Source organism: Miniopterus schreibersii, assembly GCF_964146895.1.
Source record: "Miniopterus schreibersii genome assembly, chromosome: X".
NCBI classification, from domain to species: Eukaryota; Metazoa; Chordata; class Mammalia; order Chiroptera; family Miniopteridae; genus Miniopterus; species Miniopterus schreibersii.
In genome coordinates, this window is record NC_138104.1 from 10,590,726 (window position 1) to 10,615,963 (window position 25,238).

At 50.4% G+C, this 25,238-nt stretch overlaps 1 protein-coding gene across 7 annotated transcripts in view; it reads right to left on the reverse strand.

The window, feature by feature from the left end:
• BCORL1 (BCL6 corepressor like 1) overlaps positions 1 to 25,238 on the reverse strand; it is a 61,057-nt gene that overhangs the window by 11,742 nt on the left and 24,077 nt on the right. For 6 of the 7 annotated variants that reach the window (XM_081125724.1, XM_081125726.1, XM_081125725.1 and 3 more), the window contains 9 exons: positions 24,385 to 24,475; positions 20,831 to 24,103; positions 17,507 to 17,672; positions 16,342 to 16,422; positions 14,203 to 14,592; positions 10,309 to 10,532; positions 6,218 to 6,439; positions 3,860 to 4,026; positions 2,559 to 2,704 (listed from right to left, as the gene is read on the reverse strand). In XM_081125724.1, the coding sequence (XP_080981850.1) occupies positions 2,559 to 2,704; positions 3,860 to 4,026; positions 6,218 to 6,439; positions 10,309 to 10,532; positions 14,203 to 14,592; positions 16,342 to 16,422; positions 17,507 to 17,672; positions 20,831 to 24,103; positions 24,385 to 24,475 (4,760 nt within the window). The remainder of the gene's footprint in view (positions 1 to 2,558; positions 2,705 to 3,859; positions 4,027 to 6,217; positions 6,440 to 10,308; positions 10,533 to 14,202; positions 14,593 to 16,341; positions 16,423 to 17,506; positions 17,673 to 20,830; positions 24,104 to 24,384; positions 24,476 to 25,238) is intronic. The other variant, XM_081125730.1, reaches the window with a different exon arrangement.

Sequence of the window (25,238 nt, forward strand, 5' to 3'; positions counted from 1 at the left end):
TCAGGGTTGGGGAGGTACAGGTTGGGGGGGGAACTGCATCTACAACCTCCAACCTCATGGTGCTTCCTGGAGCCACTGTGCCACTGTACCCGTGGCTTCTTGAGATCTAGGGAGGAGACGTACCAGAACAAAAAAAGAGAAATACTCAGTTCAAGGAACCAAAAAAGCACCTCATGATGGTTGCACAACATTGTGAATGCACTAAGTGCCACTGAACTGTTAACTTCCAAATAGTTCTCAGGTGAACTGTAGCTCAATTTTTAAAAAGACCCTGAGTATTGTCCTCTAATCCCCCCAAAAAGAGTCTTTGGATCCAAGGCCCCCCTCCTGGAAGCCCACTGACTTCTGTCTGTGTCTGCCTTCCTAGGGTGTGGGGTCAAGGTCCTGGCCCCGCTTGCTAGCACTTTCTCCAACAGCCAGACAGAGCTCTGCCTTTAAAGCCATTTGGTATTTGCATGGAAAAGAGGTGGCCAGTTTTAACATTCCCTTCAACTTCTGGTCCCCATTATGAAGCTACAGCTCTATCCCATAAAGCTGAGAAACAATGTCAAGATTTGAATGAAGGTGTTCAACCTGGACAAGCTAGGAAGTGCGGGAATTAAGAAGTCTTCTCTTGCTTCTCCAACAGGGACTGGCATCGAGTTAGTTTCAGTGGGAGGAATCAAAAGGCTGCCTAGTAGTTAGGATGAGTTAACAGAAATGAGAAGAAGAGAGAAAAATGTGTTTATTTCTAATTTCTTAACTACTTAAAATGGTTTCAACATTCAAACTCCTTCAGGATTTTGGAGAAGAGGTCAGGGAAGTGAAGAGTTCGGCTGCTTACTCAGGTGGTGAAAGAGAGCTTTTTGTGGACCCGGAGGGCCCCAAGACCCTCAGGGGGGCAGTCTCTAGCCCACAGAGGCCCTGGATTAGAGCTGTGGATCAAAGACAGAGCTTCATGTGGTGCATTGGTCAAGTTGAGGAGCTCTGGATGGTCATCTGTGCCAGCTTTTCCAGGTAATCAAATGGCATGCAGACTACACGTGTGTGTGTGTGTGTGTGTGTGTGTGTGTGTGTGTGTGTGTGTGAGAGAGAGAGAGAGAGAGAGAAAGAGAGGGAGGGAGGGAGGGAGGGAGGGAGGGAGGGAGGGAGGGAGGGAGGGAGCGAGCGCATGTAGGTCATGGGATGTGGGAGGAGGCGACAAAGAGTGCTTGCCCTGAGCCCTGCACCCTGGTGATGGTTCAGCTAAAGGGAATAGGAGTCATCCCTGGCCCAGGACAAATGACTGACAGGGCATCACAGAGTGGCTCTGTCCCTCAATGACAGGGGCCTGGGACCCCAGAACTTGGAAAAAGGAAAAGGCAGTCCTCCTTCCCTGAGCCAGGAAGGGCTGGGTCTGGCTGTGAGCTGACTTGACTGGGGACCGCATGGAGGCTGGCTGAGCAGAAGCCAAGGTCCCCCTCAGTGGAATCCCATCACTCCCTGGCAGCTTTTATTTGTATCAAGGTGGCACTTGCCGTCTAGTCCTCCTTTCACGAAGATCTTCAGTTGCAGTCCCTCTGTTTCTTCCTCCATCATCAGCTACCTACCTAGTTAACCTTTGTTCAATAAGCAAATGAGTCCTTGGTTGGGAGCCCAGAACTGTCTCTCTGGGGTGCGGGGTGGAGATTAACCAAGGAGTGGCCTTAGGCAAACCCTTGGTCCCGTGGGCTCCCAGTCTGAGAGGGGTTCTACCACAAACATCAACACCTCCGAGGAGGGTCAGTGATACAGTCCGTCTGTCTGTTGCTCAGGCAGTGTGAGGAAGTAACTTCTAGAGGGCCAAGTTGTGATGTCACTGAGGAGGCCGGGTTTCTCCCTTCGGGGTCAAGTCTGAGGAGCTTCCCACTGAGCATGCCCAAGCTAGACTTCCCTCCTCACCTTCCTCCCGCTGCCCATCTCAGTGGAGCTATCTAACTGCAGACAAACAGCTGCCATCTGATAATGAGAAAATGAACGCGTGTCAGTTGTGGCCCTTGCCACAGGCCTGAACACCAGACACTTTTCCAGGGGGATTAGGTGAGGGAGGGAAAGGAATGGGGGGGGGGGGCTCGCAGAGGGAACATCACAGTTACCACAGGCAAGGGCTGTGAGAAAGCATCAGGAGGGAACCCAAGGGTTCCACTCTGATCACCGACAGTAGAAAATGCAAAAACGAAAACAAAAGCAAAACACTAAGCATCACTTCTCTGCAACTGACATCCCATTCAAAGCACAGGTCAAGACATTTTGCTCCCAACTAAATCTATTAGCGGGGCTGCTATCCCACAGGGAAGCCTGCCCCATATGCCTTGCTGGGACATAGGTCCCCACAGGCTACCAGGGTCCTGAAGTGGATACATTCAATGTGGACACTCAGCATAGGCACAAGAGGAAGCGGGCCTCAGAGCTTTTTAAAGTAGACAGATTTCTGAGGCGCTGGGAAGAAAGCCTCTGAAAGGGCTGATGCCCCTCATGGGAGCTGTTTGAGATGGAAGGAGGTAAGATCTCCTCAGGAATTCAGGAATCAGAGGCCAGCCTCAAGTCCAGGCTGTGCTTACCACTGAGAAAGCGCTTCATGGTGTCGCTGCTGGCCAGCTTCATGGCCGTCTGTCCGGAGTAGGTGGCCAGTGTGGGATCGGCACCATAGGACAGCAAGAGCCAGATGGTCTCCAGGTTGTCGTTGACCACTGCATCATGGACTGGCCTGCGGACGTGATACAGGGTGAGGACAATAGGGCCCAAGGGGGAACCTGGGTTTCTAGACCACAGGCTACCTCGTCAGAGAGAGGTAAAAGAAGATGACCCCAGTGTAATGCGGGTAAGACTTAGAGCAGTGGAACCACCTCTGGCCTGTACCCCCCACTACATCTCCCCACCTCCTTCTCTGCCTGGCCCTCTTTCTCCTCCCTCCCATTTCTTTCTCTTATGTTCCCCCCACATCTTGGGACAGTATGGTACAACGGAGCTCCAGTGGTAGCTCTGGAGCTGGAGAGAATGGGCCCCTGACTGAGGATAAACTTAAAGCAGATGCTTGGGGTTATGAATAGAAGAACCCGATGACCACTCATGAGAGCAGGGATAAGCAGAAAAGCTCCACACTCCAGGTGGCGGCCAAGCAAAGCCAGAGTCCTTTGACCACTTGGTATGTGGCTCATGTCTCAATTTTGCCCAGGAAGTAAGCTCTCCGACAGAGCAGAGGAGAATGGGTGGAATTTCTGTAAGACACAGCACGTGTCTTTTTAAAAGTATATAGAGATTAAATCAAGAATCCAATCTGGCCTGGACAGTGTAGCTCAGCAGTTGAGCATCAACCTAGGATCCAGGAGATTGAGGTTCCGTTCCAGGTCAGGGCACATGCCCAGGTTGCGTGCTTGATCCCCAGCAGGGGGCGTGCAGGAGGCAGCCCATCAATGACTCTCATCATGGATGTTTCTATCTCTCTCTCTCTCTTCCTCTCTCTCTGAAATCAATAAAAATATATTGAAAAAAAATGGAAAAAAAATTCCAATCTGGATGTTAACCTAAGGTCAGCCTCCTGGCTCTTGAAGCCTGGGACTCGGCCCAAGACAGGTGCACCACCAGGATGGTTTGCAGATAGCCTGAGCAGCCTTCCTGGGGAAGCTGCATGTGATGGGGTGATCCCTTGACAATTGCAGCCTCCCCGTAAATGCTGTGGACCTGTCAGCCAGGAATGCATCCACCTCTGCCCTAACCCGGTTCCCCCCCATGCAGTCTATAGATGTCTTCCCAAAACACCTCCTGACAAGGTCTCTGTGCAATATGCAGCCTGGCATGCTGCAAAGGTCTAGACGGGAGCTGAGCTGGGGGAGCGGGGAGTGGTGGGGGGCAGGGAGCATGCCTTGTGCCGTCCTGCGCACTGCAGTTAACATTGGCCCCATGTTCCAGCAGGATGTTCAGAATGTCGGTCCAGCCCCGGGAGCAGGCCTCATGCAGTGCCGTGTAGCCGGCGTTGTCGCGGTGATTCACATCCTCACTGTCTTTCTGGAGGCAGTAGAGAACAACGTCCTGTGGGGACAGGCATAGCTCCATGAGCAAAAAGTGGCCTAATTCTTGAAGCCACCCCAGTTAGGTTGGAAACTCTCAAGTGTCTGGGAGAGTCTCAGAGCCCACCCTTTATTCCAGGGACCAACAGGCAAGTCTCAAAATCTTTTGTCAACAAAGTTAGTCCTGAGTGGCCATTGCCAGGGCCTCAGCTCTGAACTGCTTCCTCGGCACTGGGGAGGCATTTATGACCAAGAACACTCATCTGGGTGTGGACTGCCAGAGTGACATCCTCAGAGAGGCTCACCTACCCAACCAGAGCCCAAACCCTCAGGCCTCGACTCCCTGAGCACCGATTCCTTGGTCCAGGGCTTTGCAAGGGCAATGAGACACGTGGCAAGCACAGCCTCTGCTGGTAATTCGACAACAAGGAAGAAAGAATTGGTTTAAGTACTGTCCGTGGGTGCTGGTTTTCATCATTTTAAGTACTATCTCTGGATGCTCCCCTCAAATCAAGATTGTTTCAAGTATAATCCAGTGCAGTCATTCATCCACTTAGTGATTATTAGCTTCCCTGGGCTGAGATGACAGGACAAGAAGCAGGACTTCGGACCTAGAAGCACCCTAAACTAGTCTGGGATGAAGCTGGTGAATCAGCTGAGGGGGAGGGCAGAGGCCACAGCAGCTACCAGGAGCCCATCATCAACTCTCCCAGGCCCTGGTGAAAATGGCCTGCTAAGCCGTGCTGACTGACAGCTAGCTCACAGGCCGGCTGGGAGTGAGTGAGCAAGCATGCACGTGAGCAAGTATGCCTATGCTGGGGGTGCTGCCTCCTGGAAACAGGAACTGTCACACTGCCTGTGCCTGGGGGGGAGGATGGGGCCCCCTACTCTCCTAACCACTGCAGATATTCGCCTCTCCCCTAGGCCTCCCTCCTGTGACCGGCTGCCCTACAGCTTTGGCCCTGTCCTGGTTGGTTCTCCCGCAGTTTCCTGTTTGCTGGTTTGGCCCCAAGTTAAAGAAAATTAATGTCGAGGGCAGGGGTTGGTTGTTGTTTTTTCCTTTAGATCTCCCTTAGCAGTTCTTCAGGCCCCCACACTAGGTGTTCAAGAAAGATGGTAGCTTGCCAGTGAGACACTGTCAAGGCAGCTCTCCTATGCAGACCAGTCTAGCTGAGAGGGCAGCTGTTTTTAAATAAATGAGTCAGTTATAGCCATCAGAAGTCTAAAAAAAGAGGGCCTACTCTACAACCCAGACGCTCCACCCTTAAGAACAAATCCTGAGGAAACAGTGTGGTGGGCCAACTTACATGATATCAAGGGAGTTCATATCAATAAAAAGTGGGAAACAACCAAAATGTCCAATAATGTTATTTCATGAAGGTCAATGAGTCAGGCCTCCACCCCTATCCCCGTACTTGGGAATCAAAAAGACCTTGGTGTGAATTCAGATGCACATACAGGGTGTCCCCAAAAACTGTTCATACACTTTAATAGCCGACAGCTCAATTTTAAAAATGAAATGTATTTTAATAAACATTGCCTTTATAATTATTCAAGTGTGTGTATACATTTTTTGGGGACACTCAGGATATGTAGTAGGTGGGTGATCTTAGACATAACACTTAACACTGCTAAGCCTTGATTTTCGCACCTGTCAAATGGGGCTAATAAAACCTACCTCCACAGGCTTATGGTGAAGATGAACTGACATGAAGTAATCAGAGCTCTTAACATGACAGAAGAAGTGCTCAATGAAGCCAGCTTCCTTAACTGCTTTCCTTCTGAACCACAGGGAAGTCATTTACAGTGGGCTAAGCCCAGCCCTGCCCTCCAACATACTCTTGACCCTCCCCTACTAGAAGCCGAAATGAGGGGAAGCTACATGAAGATATGAAGAGTACTCCTCCTCCTCCTTTCTGAGTGGGGGAGCCACTGCACAGGGAAATTCAAGAAAACATCACCTGCCCAAGCCCATTTCTGGCCTAGAAATGTATTGCACGATATTATTGTGTTACCATTTCAATGATCGCAAATTGCCATTTAGATGAGCTTGCATTCACACACACTATGCCAGGAGCAAGGCGGCCAGCAGTATAGAGGCCAGCTGGGCTCAAGCCCCAAACAAAGCCCTGCCCAGGCTGCAGAAGAGCCAATGGGAGAAGTTTCTCCGCAGATGCCAGGGCAATCGCACCCTGCGGCTGGATGCTCCTTACCTTATAGCCAAGACGTGCCGCCCGTTGCAGGAGTGTCTCGCCCGCATTTTTGTTCACTATGAGCCGACGTGCCTCTGGGGGAATCTGCAGGGTTGCAGGGGACTCTGAGGCCTCCTCTAGGCTGGCACTTCGGGACTTAGAGGGGGTGCACGGTTCCGTAGGTTTCACTGAGGTGGGCGACTTGGGAGATCGTGTCTTCTGCTGGTTCCAACGCCCTTTGGCCTGGAAAGCAGAGATGCAGTCCTGGATCAGCACAGGTTCCCGCTCACTTCCACCCAGTGAGAAATGCTAAAGGGCTCCAATCCTCAATCAAATGAACCAAGGAATGACAAAGGATTAGAAATCAGAGATTGAGAGGACATCTCAGCTTCTCACAGGAACTCTGCGTGCCTTCTTTACCTGTCTCAATCTTCATTTATACACCGTCTCTATAAATAAGCAGAAGTAAACTCTGAGAGTAAAGATAAGCAGAGATGACTATCTTTGACTAAAGAGGCAGAGCTGCAGAAGCCTTCACTCCTGTTGCAAAAACCTTTGTCTAGAGCAAGTTCCCATGCCTGTCCCACACCATGATATATTGTATCTATGGAGACAAGTAACGTATCTCCTTAGTTCAGGAGTCTTCATATTGAGAAAAACTGTGCTCTAGGAGCTATGTTCAAGGAACTAGACCTAAGAAACCTTACCAGAACCTGGCCTTAAGTTAGATGATGAGATTCTACATTTAAAGATGATACCATATTTGAGACTGAGGGGCCTTGGGAAAGATGGGTGTGCCTTGCATGTGGAAGGGACAGGAATCATGGAGGGAGGGCAAAAGGAAGACTGTGCCTTCATCAGACTCCAAGATGCCCCCTGACGATCCCCACTTCCTGATATACATTCTCTTGCATAGCCCCCTCCCGCACTGGATTGGGCTGACCTTGTGTAGTCAATAGGAGATTGCAGGGATGGCGATGTGTGACTTCCATGGCTAGGACCTAAAAGACAATGTGGCTTCTGCCTTGCTCTCTTTTGGATCACTCGTTCTGGGGGAAGCCAGTTGCTGTGTCATAAGGACACCCAAGTGGCCATTTGGAGAAACCCATGGGCAAGGATCCTCCTGCCAAGAACCGACATCAACTTGCCAGCCATGTGAGGGAGCCACCCTGGAAACCCCAGTCCCAGGCAAGCCTTCAGATGAATGTAGCCCTGGCTGATACCTTGACTATAACCTCATTAGACCCCAAGTCAAACCCATCTAAGCTGCTCCTGAATTACTGACCCCCAGAAACTGCGTGACACAATACATGTTTATCATTGTGTGAAGCTGCTAAATTTTAGGATAATCCGTTACACTAGAATAGGTAACTAATACATGCCTGTTTATCCAAATCCCTCAGGGCATCAAGGTCTCACTTAAATCCTGTTTTCTACAACATTCTATAACACTCTGGTCCCCACTGCCCCCTTTCTCTGCATACCCAGAACACCTTGTCTGAATCACATAATCCGGTGCCTGATGTCTGACTGTCTTAATTTTCTTTCATCGTTTCATAGGCAAGTCTGGCCTCCCCTGCTAGGTTTTAAGCTCCTTGAAAAACAGGGCTTAATACTGTCATCTTCTCTTTTGTTCCTTATAGTGCTTAACTCAGAGCTGGGCACAACAGTGCAACAAATATTTGTTGACTTGATTCAAGCCAGCCATGTGCTGAGCCCTAGGCATCCAGAAAAGTTGCCTAGAAAGACACGAAGCCAGGAAAGGAGAGCCCAGGCATTTGTTTCCTCTGGTAAATCCCGAGACAACATGAGCTGCTATCCATCCCCATCCCAAAGGGGCAGAGAGGTACAATCGCTAGCAGGAGGGCAGAGGTGTATGATGGCAGTACTGGGGGATGCTGGGTCAAGTGCCCAAGTTTCTGCTAAGCCAAGACAGGAGCCAAAGGGTGACTCTCCTTCTAGGGGCCAGAGTTGCCAGAGACAAGGGAGGCTGCCGTAGAAGGGGAGGAACAAGAGAAAATGGGGGCCACCTTCCCCTCCCCTCTTTCATCCTGGCTGGGATCCCCTGTGGGAAGAAGCCTTTGGCCAATGCCCCAGCTTTAGTGTTGCAGGCAGGTCCCCTGCCGCTGCTGCCGCAGCCCCCCCCCCCCAAGCCTACTACAAAGCACGATGCCATGGGGGCAACTGGAGCAGGTGGTGGTGACTGGGAGAAAAAGGAAGGCGGGAGGGAGAAGGGGAGGCCCTGTGAAGGAACAAAACCTCTCCAGGAGGAACATTTCAGGCGACACACTGCCAAGCAGAATAACCAGACAGAAGGATCAGCGTGTGCTCCTGAATGTCAGACGGCTGGTCACCTTTGTGTAGGACAGGGCCATGTCAGTGCTGGAGGAGCAGAGAGAAGGGAGGGGGACTCCCACCTTTTGCCAGAACTGCTCAGGGTTGCAGTGTTTCCCTGCCCAGCCGGCCCCTCCCCCAGTGTCTCCCAGATACAGACAGCAGCCACCCATTCACTGGGTGGAAGCATATGCAAAGAGCAGGTGGGGGTGGGGCTCCAGGGGGTAGCCAGGCCTGCCTCAGGACCCAACTGTCACTTAGGACCACAAAGTAACCTTGCACAAGCCTCCGTTTCCTCACCATAAAAAGAAGACCAACAGCGCCTACCTCCAAGAGTCCCTGTGAGAATTAAGAGCCATCCTGTGAATGGAGCCCTCGGCACAGACACGACTTCCCTGCTCCTCTCCCAACCCCCTCACCCCGTCCCCTCTGGGGGTCATAGGGAATGGTCACTGCTACCTTGATACTCCGTGCCTCTGTACCCTCATTCTTGACTGGGCTAAAGCTCAAGGATGTATACCAACCTCGAACAGCACTTCACGATTATCAAAGCCTTTAAACAGCATTGCCTCCTTTGTTCCCCTAAGCACCCTTGTGAGATGGAAGGAGTATCACCTCTATTTTCAAAGATGAGGAAATACGTTTGAGAATCTCGTCTGACCTGGAACCAGATTCCAGAATGAGGAAGAGGAGGAAAGGAGGGGGTAAACAAGCACCCAGTCTCCCCGCTTTTGCCAGTGCCACACAGGAATCCCTGCTTGGGAGCTGGAAAGAGCAGGAAGAGGCACAGCCACCCAAACAAGCTCAATATGATTGTATTTTTGTTGTTGTCAATGACAAATACGGGTACACATTTGAACCCAAACCTTCACGTCTCTCAAATGTACAGCTCACCCAGGATAAGAACTGTGTGATTTTTTTCAAATTGTATAATGTGGAACCTAACAGCAATGCCATGAACATCAGACCCAAAAGAGATGTCGTCCGACTGGGCGTGGCTCAGCAGTTGAGCATCGACCTAGGATCCAGGAGATCAGGGTTCGAGTCCCGGTCAGGGCACATGCCCCGGTTGCGGGCTCGATCAATGACTCTCTCATCATTGATGTGTCTATCTCTCTCTCTCCCTCTCCTTTCCTCTCTCTGAAATCAATATATTTTTTTTTTAAAAAAAAGATGCCAATTTTGAACAGGGTTCAAAATTGATGGTGAGTGCCCACTTACCTGTTCCTTTGCTACCATGAGAAGCAAAGGGACTAGACAGTGGGTGTGGGAAAGGGTGGCTATAATGGGGCCCAAGTGGAATTCCTTCAGCCCCACCCTCCAGCAACCTTTGTCTGAACACCAACTACCTTGCTCCTAGTAAGTTGTTTTCTACTTTGATTGACTCAGAAATCTCCTTGATTGATTTCCAGTGACTTAAGCCCAGAAAAAAGCTTCTTGTTTGGATGTTAACTAGCTATTCAGGCTAACATCCTGCCATATTCTTTAACTCTTCCTTAACTCAAAGGAGATCCAAGGGTTGCAGAAGGAAAAGCCATCAGGAGCCAAACCCTATACTTTGCAAATGCTCATTGTTAGCTCTAACTTTGGTTCCCATTCTTCAAGTTCTCCCCTCAACACTTCTAGAATTAGTTGAAAATACTTTAATAAATATGGGTTAATGTGATCCTCACTCACTCACTCATTCACTCACTGAACTGTTTACGAAGGAACCTCTGGAAAGCCTGCCACCCCAGCCCTCTCCCGTCCCCCATAGCTCCCCTTAGCTAGCAACATACTTTTGCCTCTTCCGAGACGTTCACCATGTGCTTGGTCTTGCACTTTCGTTTTCCTGATGGCTTTTCTGAATTTTCAAGGCAGGCTGGCTCCTCCAGGTTATTTGGGAGAAAACCATTTGGTGAATCCGAGATCCCCTGGGCTTTGTTGGGCAAGAGAAGGTTCCTGTTCCTGAGGTGGTGCTCCGAACTTTGGGAGGAAGTCTTCGGCTTACGGGCCTTTAAATCTGAAGGCAAGAAACAGGAAAGGATGGGTGTCAGGGAAATGGAACACAGAATAGTAAAGCCTTCCTCCAAAATGAATCAGAGGAATTTGGGGATTAGAATCTCAGTACAAAGTTGTGTAACTATCCGCTACCTGTATTAGTGAGGTGCTGACAATTCCACTAAAAACTTCTCAAATGAACATGTAATTCAACATCAGAGTCCCTCCTCTATAAGCAGGTGACAACTCCCAGCCCTACCAGGAGGGCGCCAATCTGGCTGTCCCCAAAATGAGGGTCATGTTTAAAAGATTTCCCCATAGCCGAGAGCAAATCAGAACTTCCTTTTTCAGCTTTCTCTCTATCCCCTTTGCCTCTTTCTCCATTCCAATAGGAAAACAAATTGAGAAGTTCTGCTGAAGTAAAGTATGAAGCACACTAGGGTGGGGAGTAAAGGGTAGGAGGCTCCTTCATAGCCTCAGCTCTATCCACATGACCACCCTGTTGGTTACTCTCTGAGGACACAAAGATCAAAGCCACAGAAACTTCCTAAAACCAGAAAGTGCCATGGGAACTTAGCTGGTGGACAATCACAGAAACCTGCTGCCTCTCTTGGTTGGAAATCAAGTTACTGGAACAGATGGGGTAATATCTCTAATTCTAGCTACAGCTCACTGAACACAGCACCTCCTAATTTCAGAAAGTGTGCTTGTGATTCTTACAACTGGTTCCAGCTCCAGAGCAGGGATCCCTGATTGGTACTGGGAACCCCATTACTAAGAGCCTCATCACCCAGGTCAGTCCTAAACCCCACATGTAGAAGGGATAGACTGATCTCTTAGCTAATATTAGTGTTACATGGCTTGGCCACTGGCTGTGTGACTGGCTGGAGATGTCATAATCTCCCCAAGCCTCATTTCTATGCTGTAAAATGAGGCGGATATAATTCACATTGTAGGACTAGTGTAAGAATTAAATGAAGTAACATATGCAAAACCCCTTCATAAAGTGTTAGAAAAAATAAGGCATCATTATTGTATTATTGAAGCAGGGCCATGCTCATGTCTTCTTTATCTCCTCCATAGGACTGACCACCATGCTTACCTAGCACATGGCAAAAGATCAGTATGTCTGTCAAATGAATAACTGCAGCGTTGGTTTCACCAATTTGTAAAATGAGGGGGTTGCCAAGATCCAAGAGTTCTCAACTCGCCTCCCTGGACCTTGCCATGTGCTCTCACATGTGACATCAGCAAGGGCAGATCCAGATGTGGCAGCCATTATTATAGTAGAAGGAATTGGCTGGAGGTTATGCAAAGCTCTTAGAAGGCCAGCTGTAATACCGCCCCTTTCTCCTAACTAGGCCCAACCCACTAGTGGGTCCCCACACCCGTTCAAGAACTGCTGTACGAGATGGATTGTAATGGCACTTCCAGCCAAAATATTCTAAACCAGGGCTTTTGATGCAACAAGTTTGGGCTGAGGCAAAAGAGGAAGGGATAGAACCGCACCTGGTGAGGACCTCAGGAAACAGGGGGAAGCTGTATTACAGCATTCAATGCCACAAAAAAAGCAGAGGCCCCTACCCCTGTTACTCAGGCCAGGGCAGGCTCTGGAGTTTATTCAGTTGTGATGGAGCAAGGACTTCCCAGTAGCACGGAAAGGAACGGAGAGTGGAGGTAGTAGGTGTGTGAGTGGGAGGGAGTGGCTCTTCCTCTCCGCTCTGCAGGCCAAGAAAGGAGATAACACAAGCCCAGAACCAAAGGAAAGATCATGAAGCTCAGACGGGAGTAAGGTGACCTGTCTAGTTTGACTCTCTGATGTCCACCTGAAAGATAGGTAATAGTAATAGGAGGGGCTCAGAGCTTTTTGAGGAGAGAGATATTTGCCAAGCAATTCCTTCATGAAGGTCACTATCAGATCTGGAGGAAGGTGGCCAGAACATATGCCAAAGCCAACAGCCTCACTGAAAACCTTAGACACACACATGGAGGGGGAATGACCTACTTTCCAACAACTGGAGCTGCCCCCAAGTCAAATAGGAGGCCTTGCTAAACAGTGCTCTCCATGCTCCTGGAGCTGTTTAAGTAAAGGCTACCTGCCAAGAATGCTGTGGAGATCTCTGTACTGGGTAGAAAACAGGACCGGGCAACCTTGAAGGTTCTCCTCGTTTCAAAAGCCCAAGTTCAATAAGAAGCTTCCAAGCTTCTAGGAAACCAGCCCTCATTAGAGAAGATTGGAGATACAAAAGCTCCTCTTCATCCTAACACAAGTGGCTGAGGCCAACGGCTTGACAACTCATTCCTAACTAATCCATTATGGCTCTGGCAGAAAAAAGGAACACTATTCCTGCTGTCCCACAGAGTTGATGAAAATGAGCTCAATTACTCTCCTAAATGTAGGGATGGGTATCATACACGTCTCTATTTAAAACAGCGCCGGGTATGAGGTTTAGCCTTCTTTGCATTATAGCAAGCCCAGTACCTACTACCGGCTCGGTATGCAGTTATTCAGTTTTCACTAATCAGGAAGCTGCAGATATTTACCAGCAGCTCAGGATGAATATATTACGGGAGACAATCAATTGTTGTTTCACGGGCAGAGGTCAGAGAAAGAGAGTGAGTGCGAGACAGAGGTGTTATTTTGGAGCCCAGAGATGGGTGTTTTGCTCATCTGGAAATCCATTATAGGAATGCTCCTGAACAGTACTTAGCGAAACATACTGATATTAGCTAGGTGACAGGCTGTGCCTTCATGATTACATATTATAGCATCTGATGTGGCCAAAGAAAGCCTGGTTTTCTCCTTGGGTTGCCTGCTTTTCCAACTAAGGTCCAACAAAATGATGGTATCTCGGTCACCTCAAAGCTTCATCCTGCCTCTTAAGAGCCTTTGTGGCTCTAATGGAGAAAGCAAAGCTGTGCATACTTGAAGTTCTTCTGCTGGGTTTAGAAAACCATTGTACTTTTAGTTTAGGAGCTGGAGACATCCCAGAAAAGCCAATTAATACCTTCTTTCTTCTTGAACCCAGGATTCTAGGAGACAGAGCCCAGCCTCCTGAAAGACCCGACTCCCTCAAGCCAACCAGAGAACTCCCTGGTATCGAGTTGTGCCATGCCAGGGTTTCACTGTGGTCTTGTCCACAGATTCAGACTTTTATAAGAAATTGAAGGGCTTGGGCCTAATGTGTCCTCAGCTCACCTGTATGTAGGTCAGTCCAAATTCATTTCAATCTCAACCCCAAGCCAAAATCTCTGACTAGCGTTCAATGACTCCCTCTGGCAGCAGGGGATCATAGTACCAGGTTTCTATGGGTGCAGAGGCCTTTTTCAGGCGTACAGAAGGCAGAGGTGGGAACACTCAAGATGCTGCAGGGCACCCAAAAGCTAAAGTCACTGTGGCTTGCCCAGCCGGTGTGGCTCAATGGTTGAGAATTGACCCATTAAGCTGGAGGTCACCATTCGATTCCCATTCAGGGCACAAGCTGGGGATGTGGGCTCGATCCCCAGTAGGGGGCGAGCAGGAGGCAGCCGATTGATGATTCTCTCTCATCACTGATGTTTCTCTCTCTCTCTCCCTCTCCCTTCCTCTCCCTGAAATCAATAAAACATATTAAAAAAATGAACATAAAGTCACTGTAGCCTGGGGACGGGTGACAGCAGCTCACCAGAGCGGCGCCCCCAGCCGGCCTTACCTGCTCTCCCTTTCCGCCGCTGCTCTTCTTCTTGCTCAGTCAGGTACTCCCCGGTCTGGTACTTTCGGTTCTTTTGCCGTCTCCGTTTCTTCCTCTTCACTAGACCCTCCTCCTCATCTTCCTCCTCCTCTTCATTGGTATCCCACATTTGCCGGGCAGCTTCCGTCCTCCAGGGCATTTCTCGGGCTCGCCACAGGTGCCTGCGGCCCTGGCTCAGCAGAGTCTTATCCTGGGCATGGTGGCTGCGATACTGGGTATCCTCTTGGGTCTTTCTCACCTTCCGACGCTTAGCTGGGGTAGGGGTCACCTCCTCTTCCTCCTCTGTGGGGAAGACTTCCTGGCTTCCCATGTCACTGTCTGCCATTCCGGCAAAGGAGCTACAGATGCTTCCTATGGATGGGATGTACAGAAAGTGGTCAGGTACCTCTTCAGAGGACAAAGTATGGCATTGAAGCAAGTGCTCTGGATTTGGAATTTGAAGGTCTGGGTTCAAGTTCAGGCTCCACCTGTTATTAGCTGTATGCTGTAGGAAAGTTCCTTCACTTCTGTTTCCTCCTCTATAAAACGGGGATACTGTTCTCTGCCTTACTGACCTCACAGGACTGTTATGAGGCTCAAAAGAGACAATTTGCCCATAAGCGCTTCACAGAGTCTAATATACCACACAACTATCGAGTATCAAAACCACACACCCTTCCTCATCCACGTTGCCACTTTATTTCATTCCACAAACTCTTACTTAGTGCTTACAAGGTGTCAAGCATTTTGTGAGGAACAGGAGAGGGCCACAGGTCCTTGCCCTTTGGGAAGTTAGGGTTTAGAAGAGAGTGAGGAAGGACCGAATGGCATGGCATGTCCCCGCCCCTGCTCACTATGTGACCACCAATCTCACTGACGGAGCAGCCACCCTAAAGAAACAGATCTCTCACAAAAGAAGGGTCTCAGGAAAAGCGAAGCAAGAAGGAATTCCTTTCCTGTGGCACAGCCTGGGTTAGTCCCGCCCAAAGGCTCCTCAGGCACTCCCTCTTCCCTTACATTGACCCCACCTTCTATTGAGTGGCCAAGAGTTCAGGGGTGGAGCTTTCTCCCTGGCCCCTCCCCCTGCCCCCGCTGCAGCTGTTGGCCACTGGCAAAGCATTTCTCCCTTTTCTCCCCACCACCCCAGGATGGTGGGATCTTCCCTGCCCTCCTCTGCCACCTTGCCAAGAGGCCATTTTCCTCCCCACTCTTTCCTTCAACTCTGCTAACAACAAAAGTACAACCCTAAATTGGCCCAATTTAGCACTACAGGGGATCTGACATCTCCCTCAGAAGCACATCTGAGACACTACCCTCTTTCTCCCAAGGCCTGGCTATTAACTCAACAATCTCCAAAGCCAAGTGAGGTCAGCAGAAGAAAGAAATGGTTTAAGGCAAACAGAGCAGCCCTTGACCAAAGTGTCAAGTAGTCACACCACTTAAAGAGCACATATCTAGCAAACTTTCCATTATACAGACCAGGCAGGGAACAAAGTGTTCTGGTTAATTTAATATTCTGGTTAATACAGAATCACCATAGAGATCACACAGGATCACCAATTTCTAAAGAATCAAATGCAGTACAATGTGTTTAACAGGAAAATGGGACTCTGCAATGTAATTGCTCTTCGATGATTCAGAGGACACTTCAGGATTTTGTGAGGCCTCCAGGCTGTCATTATGAGCCCCAATTACCACTGTGCTCTCCATGTACTGAGGTGCCAGTTAACAGAATGTCAGGCAACTGAGTTTACACTGTGCACGGCTTCCCCAATCTATCCACTTTGGATGAAAATCTGGGTGAACCAGGGTTAGGGTTTGGGTTAGGGTTAAATGTCTGTGCTGGAGATTGGCCCCAATAATCATTAGATATCAAAGCTTGCAGTAGAGCCAGTTTTCCTAAGTGGCACAGGCCTTTCCTCTTTCTACCATTGGCTGCCAACAAGAGATGTCAAATCCCTGTTGTGAAAATCTAAGTAAATAGTCCTAAAATCTTGGGCAATCCCCCCGCCCATCCCCACCCTGGGCTCTCTTGTCTCCGCCAGGAGCTGAGCATCAGTCGGCCAGATTTCTACCTCTCTTGGCAGTGCCAAGATGGACCACAGCCTCAGACTCACTCACCAGACTGACTGCGCGTCCGGGTGCTCAGAACCACGGGGATGAAGTCACGGAAACTGCTCTTTGCTTTCTTCTCCAAGGAACCTGAAGTGATGTGTGGTTTTGGGGCAGAAGGCAGAAATATCACAATCAGAGTCTAAGGACTGGGAAGCCCCCCTGAGAGGCTCAGGTGAGAAAATCAAGGGGGGGGTCTGTGTTTTCCCTGGTTTCAGTTATCAGCTCCCCGTATGCTGCTATTATCTACGAATCTCTTTTAGAGAAGGAGCATTTCCTGGTGGTTTTGAAAACTGGGAGTTGGGTCATTTTTGCTGACACCAAAAAAGGCAGTGCATCGAATAGATTCGCCAGCATGCCAGAAAGTATAGAGGCCAGGCTGCCTGTATGACTCTGCGGCTGCTGCACCTCCACGAAGTTCTAACAGAGCTGGAGCAAGTCCCAGAGAAGGGCAACCTCAATGAATATTAGAGGACTGAGTGAGGCAGGAAGAGGGGAGCAGGAAGCGGCAGACAGAGGGAAACTGCTATATGAGAACAGACTAGAAGAGGCAGGTCGTATCAGACGGGCAAGGCCATGAACACAGGCTACTGTGGGCAGAAATACTTGGGCTTCTCTCTCTGATGAGGGCGCCAAGGAACTATTAGTGGCAGAGCACACAGGTTAAGTACACGCCTCCCCACCCCAAACATCTTGTGTGTCCCTAAATAATAAGGGTTTAGGATTTCACTAAACCCTTCCAGCTAGCTAGTTATTAATTTTTATTTTATAATGGGAGTTTTCAAATATACCAAAGGTAGAGAAAACAGTTTAACAAATCCCCAATTCTGCTGTTCAGTCTCAATCCTCATTAAAACCCGTGTCTTCCCTGAGCCTAGACCTACTGCAGGGTAATGGGTTGTCTACTCTGCTGCAGGACTGACTTGTGTCTGTCTGAAAAGCACCTCTTTTGGCCTTCAGAGTATGTCTTATTCTAGCAACCAGGGTGAGGCAAATAAGCCGCTTCTCCCTTCTCTCCTGCCTTTGATTTCAGAGGTGTCAATTATATCCTCTTTCCAGAGTGAGGAAGTCTCACTTTTTGATCAGTCTCAGAGCCCCTCCTCCCGGCCTGCCAGAGGGATCAGACCCCTCTGCAGCCCAGCCCAGCCCAGAGGGCCAGGACCCAGGGGCCTACCTTCCTCATGGCCATCTGCTCGTTTCCCTGGAGACTGGGACTCCGGCTTGGTCGGCTTCCGGTGCTTGTGCTTTACCCTGACTCCATTGTGCTCTTTTCCTGAATCTGATGCCCCCCTGGGGCTTTTCTTGGTGATTTCCTGGGAGTCACTAGGTGGCTTCCGGCACTGTGGAGAGGTAGAGAGGGTCAGGTGTGAGGTCAGTTTCCCTTCTTAAGAAAGCTCTCATAATGTTGAACCCTGTGCCCCAATTCTGACACATGGACACAAACTGCCCTGGTGGGGGTTGGGGAAAGGGGCCCCTTGCCACCTTCCACAGTGGGCTCCTGAGGTTTTCTGAACTGAATTCTGTACCCTCGCTGATATTCATAGATATCCACACCCCATCATTTCAAACAGGTCTACAGAGTCTGCATTCACATGCTGAATGAACACCCAAAGTCATTTTAAAAGGTGCAAAGTCAGGCCCCATACTCTCTATATCCAAATAGCAACAGAGAGACAGGCAGAAAACAAAAGTGCCTCTTCTGCAAGCCGGGTGACCACACTGTTCATATAACTTCACTGTGAATGGTATTGATACCAACAACTGAAAATAATTCGCTGTACGGGCCAACTCAAGAAAAATTATCTGTTTTCACGTGCAAATTAATACCAGAAAACAGATTAAACTGAAACAAGAAGAAAAACACAGAAGCAATTCAAGTCTCTGCACTTACAAAAGACATGGAGAAGGCCCAGGCATTATTACTAAAGCCACATTATACTCTGCAGCACTTTCAGGTTTTCAAAATACTCTCCTCTCTATTATTTGTTTTGATCTTCCCAACAAGCCTGAGAGAGAAGCTAAAATCATTCCCATTGAACAGACAAGGAAACTGTGGCTCCAAGACTGTAAGTTAAATGATTTGCCCAGGGCAACACATAACTCACGGCATATGCTCACTCAGGGGCTGCCGCTTTACCAGGCAAACCTGCAAGTTAGCTTATTTGTGCCTGCAGTGACAAAGTGGCAGCTGGGACTCAGATCCAGTGCTCCTGGCTCCCAGCCTGGGTCCCTTAGCATCAGTTCTCATTCTTCTATTTCCTACTTGCGTCCTCGACTGTTTTGCTCAGCCCAGCTCACACCTACTGTCCGATGCAACAGATAAGCACAATGGTTGTACTTACACACAGTAAGGACACTCTCAGCCTAATAGTCACGTATTCTCACAAGCTTTGAGGTCTCTCCATGCCACCAAACAAGAAATAGGACAAGGTAGGGGCTTCCAGTATTCTAGTATCCAGGGAACGCCGAATAAGCAAAATGTCTTAACAATGAAAGCAAGCCCGAGGAAGAAAGAGTTGTTTCCCCCCTAAGCAGACCCATACACCACCTTCCAGAAGGTTATCAACCATCTAGCTCCAGCTAAGGGGGTGGCAGGTATCTTACTGATGGAACGTTTTCCATGGGAAGGGGGACCTCAATTATCCAGGGACAGGGAAGTCATCGCTCCCCATCAAATTCCAAGGACTCCTACTATCCCATGAACTCCTCCTGCTTCTCATTCAGCAGAGGAGGAAAAGGGAATTAAGGAGGAAAGAAGATGGGGAACTGCTGCTTAAAACCTGACCTTCAGGTATGGCCAGAGAAAAACTATTTTAAGTCAAGGGGAATCAAGTTCCATGCATGTAAATTTGAACATGCCCTACTTATTTCTGAATATCATTTTTTAGCTGGCTCTTTCAAGTACAGATCATTAACTTTTACTTCCTCAGACAGACAAAAACAAGTACAACATCTAGAAGGGATTTCTGTCTATATCTTCTGCAGGGGCAGCACTGAGAGTAAGGATATATTATGCACTCTGACTCAGGCAAAAAGTTGGGAGGATGGGGCAGGTGAGTAGAGTTTTGAAAGGTTTTCCAAAGAAATTTACAAAGGATGAGAAGACAATTAAATACACCCAGAGCCAGATGAAGCAGAACTCTTTCTTTTCCAGAAGGCTTTTCAGGATTCTGCGAGGCCCTGGGGCAGGTGGAGTTGGAGACCTGAGACTCTCCTGATTCTTGGCCATGCCCTGAAAGGGGCTGTTTTAAATTAACTCCCGATCATAGTTTGCTTATCAACGGTTTCTTTCTCAGGAAAATGGAATATGAGAAAAGAAAGGTCTACGTTATTTGCTCTCCTGAAAAATGGACATTTATTGAATCATTACAGGCCATTGCTAAGCGCTGCTTCAAGGCCCCTAATCCTGTAACTTTACTTTCTGCCCTCTGCATCTGTCAGTGGGCCCAGTGAACTGTTCATCCAAGACAGGAAGAGGCAGTGCCTGCCTGCCATTGAGTCATCTGCAAGATATAAGCTCCATGAGAGCAGGGAAGACGTCTATTTTGTTGGCAATACTAACAATAATAACAGCAGCCACTACCACTTTAAGCACTTACTATGTGCCAAGCTGTTCTCAGCATTTACATATATCATCTTATTTAATCTTTTTTAAACAGCTTTGTTGACATATAATTTATTGAGATACACCATACAATTCGTTTAAGTTTACAATTCAGTTGTTTTTAATGGTCATAGAGCTGTGTTACCATCATTACTATCTAGTTCCAGAACTTTTTTATCACCCCAAATGGAAACCCCATACCCATGAAGCCATCACTCCCCAAATCCCCACCCTTAGAGGACCACTCGATTCAAGTCAAATCCTCCTGGCCCACCTTTTTGCCTAGAACCCCGCCACTATCCTTAGCCTATAAAAACTCCAGGTCTAGATGCCCACCTGCCTTATACACCAAATTTCCAAAAGGCAGAATCCCAAAGCTGCCACCTTAAGCATTGGAGTGGGGGTGGAAAACTGGTGAATGAGCCCAGAAGCCAAATTGGCTCTAGTCCCACTAAACTCCAAGCAAATCCTGAGCAGGCTCCCCAATGGTGCAGACAACAACCTTGTCGAAGGCCCCTTCCCGCCCTGGGCCCCAAGTTCTCAAGGCGGGCGGTCATCTTGGAAAAGGAAAAGGAAGAGTGGTTTTGCTGGGAAGGGCCTGTTATTGATTTCCCTCGCCAATACCTTCTTCCGCTTTCCAACCTCATCTGGGACAATGGCTTCCCTCACCTCAGGAACCAAATCATTTCCCACATCCTACAAAATACAGCTCCTCCCCATGTGAAAACACCATATACGGAGAACGTGACTTAGAAAGGGGACACCAGCCTTCCAATCAGTTCAGCTCCCAAAGCTACTCAAGAACACGGCCGCGGTTAAACAAGGTTGACACCTGCAGGACAAAGCAGACCACTGGTGTGTCGGTCCTGGCTTCAGCCTCAGCCCAGTGCTCACCTTGGGTCCATGAGGACTCGGGGCTGTGACTTTGGCTGGTGGCTGCTGCTCCTCATCCTCCTTCTCTTTGCCGCACTTTATTTTCTTAGACGGCAGAGATTCGGTCACCCCATCGGTCACCACCGATTCTGGCTGCCACTTGTTCTTGCAAGCAAAAACCCCTACGCTTTCCTGTTTCACTCGGGCCTGTGTGGCCTTGTTCCGAACTTCGGCTTGGCCCCTCTGGGGGGCTGCCGGGAGGCCGTCAGCACGGAAGCAGGTGGCGAGGTTGAAGACCGCATCGCCGTCCACCTTCTCCATTTTCACCCGCCCCAGGTCCACCTGGCTCCCAAGCTGCGAGAGCTCTGTGCTGGAGCCCCTCTTGCCGCTCGGGACCACGTCCAAGATGAGTTCCTTGGGGCGGCTGTCATGAGGTAGCAAAGGCAGCTCGGGCATCTTGCGCAGGTTCTGAGGGGTGGCCAGGACCAGCTCATGAGACATGTAGGTGGCCAGCACTTGGTTCTTAGGTTTTGTGTCTACTGCCAGCTTCAGGCCACAAGTCCCCTGGGAGCCTTCTGTCTTGGGAGTGCCATCAGAGCAGAGGTGGCTCTCTGATTCCTCAGGCCCCTGACTCACTCTTATGTCCCCACCACCAGGCTGAACAGACAGTGCCAGAGCCCCTGTCTGAGGGCTGAGAGTCAGGAGGACAGGGCTGACTTGTTCTTCATAAGGCTTGGCAGCAATGCGGCAAGTTTTGTTCTTTGTGCCAGTGTCCTGCTCTGGGGCAAAGGGGCCCCCAGGCCGTGGCTGCCCCTCAGAAAGTCCATGTACAGCATCACTGGGGCCAACAGATGACACCCCAGAAAACTCAGAAACAATGCTGGTGGGCCTGATGGGCACCCCCTGACTGGGGGTCAGCTGCCCGGCACTGGAAATACCAATGGAAAGCAGAGATGTTTGGTGGTATGGTGACCAGCCAACAGGCAGGACCTGGGTGCTGGTGGGTTTCCCGTTGACTGAACACCGTGGGTAAATAGTTGCTGGCCCCGTGGGCTTCCACAGAGACAGCTCCTTGCTTTGGCAGCCCGGCAGCCCTGGGGCAATGCGGGCTGGGGTGTGACGTTTGCCTGTGCTGGGCTGTCCTTCAGTCCCAGCCTGGCTTCCCTTCTTGCCACAGGAGGCAGCAGTGCTCTTAGGCTCTCCTTGATCAATGATGGAAATGGGCTCCTGCTTGGGGAGATGGCGGGGGTCTCGGCTGAGGCCCAGGTTGGGCTCTTTGTTCAGTAGAAGAGAAGCAGGCACGGGGTTGGCCACTCCCACATAGGTGCCGGGAATGGTGCTGATCAGCGCCGTTGAGTTCTTCACCCAGGTGCTGGGGTCCCCGTTCCTCACAACCTCGGGAAAGATGACAAATGGCGAGGCTGTGGAGCCCAGGCACGAGGTGACGTTGCTGCCTGCGGCCTGGGTTGTGCGCTGAGACCTAGACAGGACTGTGGAGAGGAGCGCTTTGCTGCTGGTGTGCACGGGAGTCAACACAGGCATGGGGGGTGTCTTACGCTGGTTCGGCAACGGGAGCTTCTGGCGGTTGGACTTAGAGGAGAGGTCGAGGGGCATCTCGCTGCACTCGGATGGAGAAGCCATCTCTCGCTCCAGCTGTGGTGGTGACTTGAGGGGAGAGAAAGTGACGGAAGTCCCTTCTGTTTGCTGCTCAGTGCCACCTGGCATCTTGGTGGGGTGCGGTGGGGCTGAGCTCACGCTGGGGGCTGGCAGCAAAGGCTGTGGTGTTGGAAGCACCTTGGCAGAAGCAGTGGAGAGAGAAGTATCTGCCAAAGGCCCGGGGACCCCATCGGGTGCAGGCTGGGTGCTGGTGCTGCTGGACGGGGAAACACACGGGAGCCTGTTCACCTCCAGAGAGACCAGCTTGGAATCTGAAGTCAGAGGCCGGGCTACAGAAAATGCGTATGGGTAAGACCGTAGCTCTGGGGAAGCCAGCACGCCAGGGAGACACCTGTCCTGTAGGTAGGATGGCAGGACAGGGAGTGTAAGAGTGGAGGAGACTCCCAGAGTGGTTGGCAGTGTGGCCACACTGAGTGGCTGCCCACAGCTCGGAGGTGGGATATACACCAGCGGCTGGCTCGGTGTCAGTACTGTCCCTGGCTGAAAGGACAGAGGAACTTTTTGCATAGCTGGTGCCTGAGCTGCAGGAAAACACACTCGACTCAAACTAAAAGAGGCCGGGATGGGTGCGGATGTGGGAATGGCAGTTGGCGTGGCAGCTGGCATGGGCGTGGGGGCTGGAGTAAAGATTGGGGCTGGGGTGGGTGCAGGCACTGGTGTAGGAGCAAAGGCAGGGATAAGGGTGGGGGTAGAAGGTGGGCCAGAGGATGGGGTTGGAGTGGCCATCGGCACTGACGGAGCACAGGGAGCTGCTGGAGGTGTGGATGCCGGCATGGGAGCCAGAACTGAAGTGGGGACAGGAGCGAGGACCAGGGTTGGAGCCGAAGGGGGCACAGAAGCCTGGATCAAGGTCAAGGAAGGAGCTGAAACTGGGACTGAGATGGGGGTAGGGGCTGGAGCCGACAGGGGAACAGGGCCTGAAGGGGGAGCAGAAGCTGGCACAGGCACCAAGACTGAGGCTGAAACTGAGAGGGGGCTCGAATCCGAGATGAGTGTGGGCACTGATGGTGGCGCCTGAGCCAGGGCTGGTACTGGCGCTAAGGGAGGGGAAGGAGCCGCAACCGAAGCGGCAACCTGGACAGGAACTAGCCCAGAATGGGGCACTGGGGTGGGGACAGAGAGAGGAACCTGGAATGGATCCGGAACAGATGGGGGGACGGAGGCAGAACTGGGAGCAGGAGGGCAGATGGGTGCTGGCAGCGGACTAAAGTTAGTGGTAACCAGAGGCAGGGTTCCCTCCACAGGCACTCCAGTTCCCAGAGTTGCCAAAATGAAAGTATTTTTCTCCCCAACACCATGCCGAGAGTCCAAAGCCTTTACCCCAGCGGGCGAGCAGTCCACCTGTTTGCTCATTTGTGTGCTGAGGGGAGTCCAGGAGCAGTCGGCCCTGCTGTTGCTGGCCTCGGAGCCGTCAGTAGGGGAAAGCTTAAGCCCGTCTCCCGGGCTGCTCAGGGGCACCAAGAGGCCCTCAGCCTCTGCCACATTCCCAGCATAGTCCATTTTTGGCTGGGGGTTGTCAGACTTGTCTTCTGACTTGTGCCCAAGTTTTTCTGTTGCATTGCCATCTGCATCTGCCCCCCGGGCATTGCTGCCACTTCCAACTGCTGTGAGCTCCACCTGCAACGACAGAGCAACGTGTCCATCTTAGTAGCTCTCTGTGGATGGGGCAAGTGTCCCAAGGCCCAGAAGAGACAACTGCTGGTCCTCTTTGCAACTCGACCAATTGGGTCTCAGCAGAAGCAAAGAGCAGCTGGCCAATTTCTGTCTTACAGCAAAACTCCTGGGAAACACCCTGTCCCTTCCTGTCCCTCTTCTGAGAGTGACAGGCTGGGCACATTGCCCGGGCAGTTCAGCTCCACCCTTTGGCGGGTGGCATGTGACTCCATATGGCCCCTTACCTTGGAAAAACTGCTGCTGACACAAAACTCCTGAGATCCAAAGTGCTGGCAGTCACCTGTCGTGGACTCCTCATCAGAAAGAGGTGCTCTTCTAGCAGGGGAGACACAACCACAGAAGAAACATGAGGCTAGTCTTTGGACTACTGCTACCTTCCCCAGAATGTCCCCTGCCTGTCTGAGTTCCCATAAGCCTTCCTGTCTTGCTTCCCTTGGTGGCTTGGAGGAAATCACAAGGAACTGGAGAGTCCAAGTTGCAAACTGGAGCCTCCATATCTAGCTTTGCAAGTTCTTGCAAAGGAACCTGGGCTGACGTCTATAGACTTCCCTCTTTGGGTTGTGTATCCTGTTTTCTAGGGCTCTGGTCAAGAGTGTGAAAGATACCCCAGCACCTTTGCCTTGTCCCCAGAGCTTACCCTTCAAAGTGACCATCCAGGAGTTATTGGGCATTGCCCAAAAGGGCAGGGGTAAGTTACATAAGATCTCAAAAGGCGGATGCAAACTGCTTTTCTCTTAAATGTGATCTTATTTTAAGTCTACAAAGGAAGCAGACTACAGGTACCGTAAGGGTAATCCTTTCCTAAAACAAATAGCCACCTCCACTGTGTTTTATGTTCTAAATCTGACTCATCACCTAGTCACCGGCTGGGCTTGCCTGGAGCAGATACACATTTACCAGCACATGTAATGATACTGATTCGAGGCCACCAGGTCACTGGGTACTGAGGGGCATTTCAAGGGCACAACTTCCTTCTCTCCAGGGTACCTCTTCCTACTTTGTAGAGCACCACCGAGCTCCAGCTGTGCCTTCTTCCACCTTTCTACCCTACCCTGCCTGTGTCCCACCCCTGCTAGTT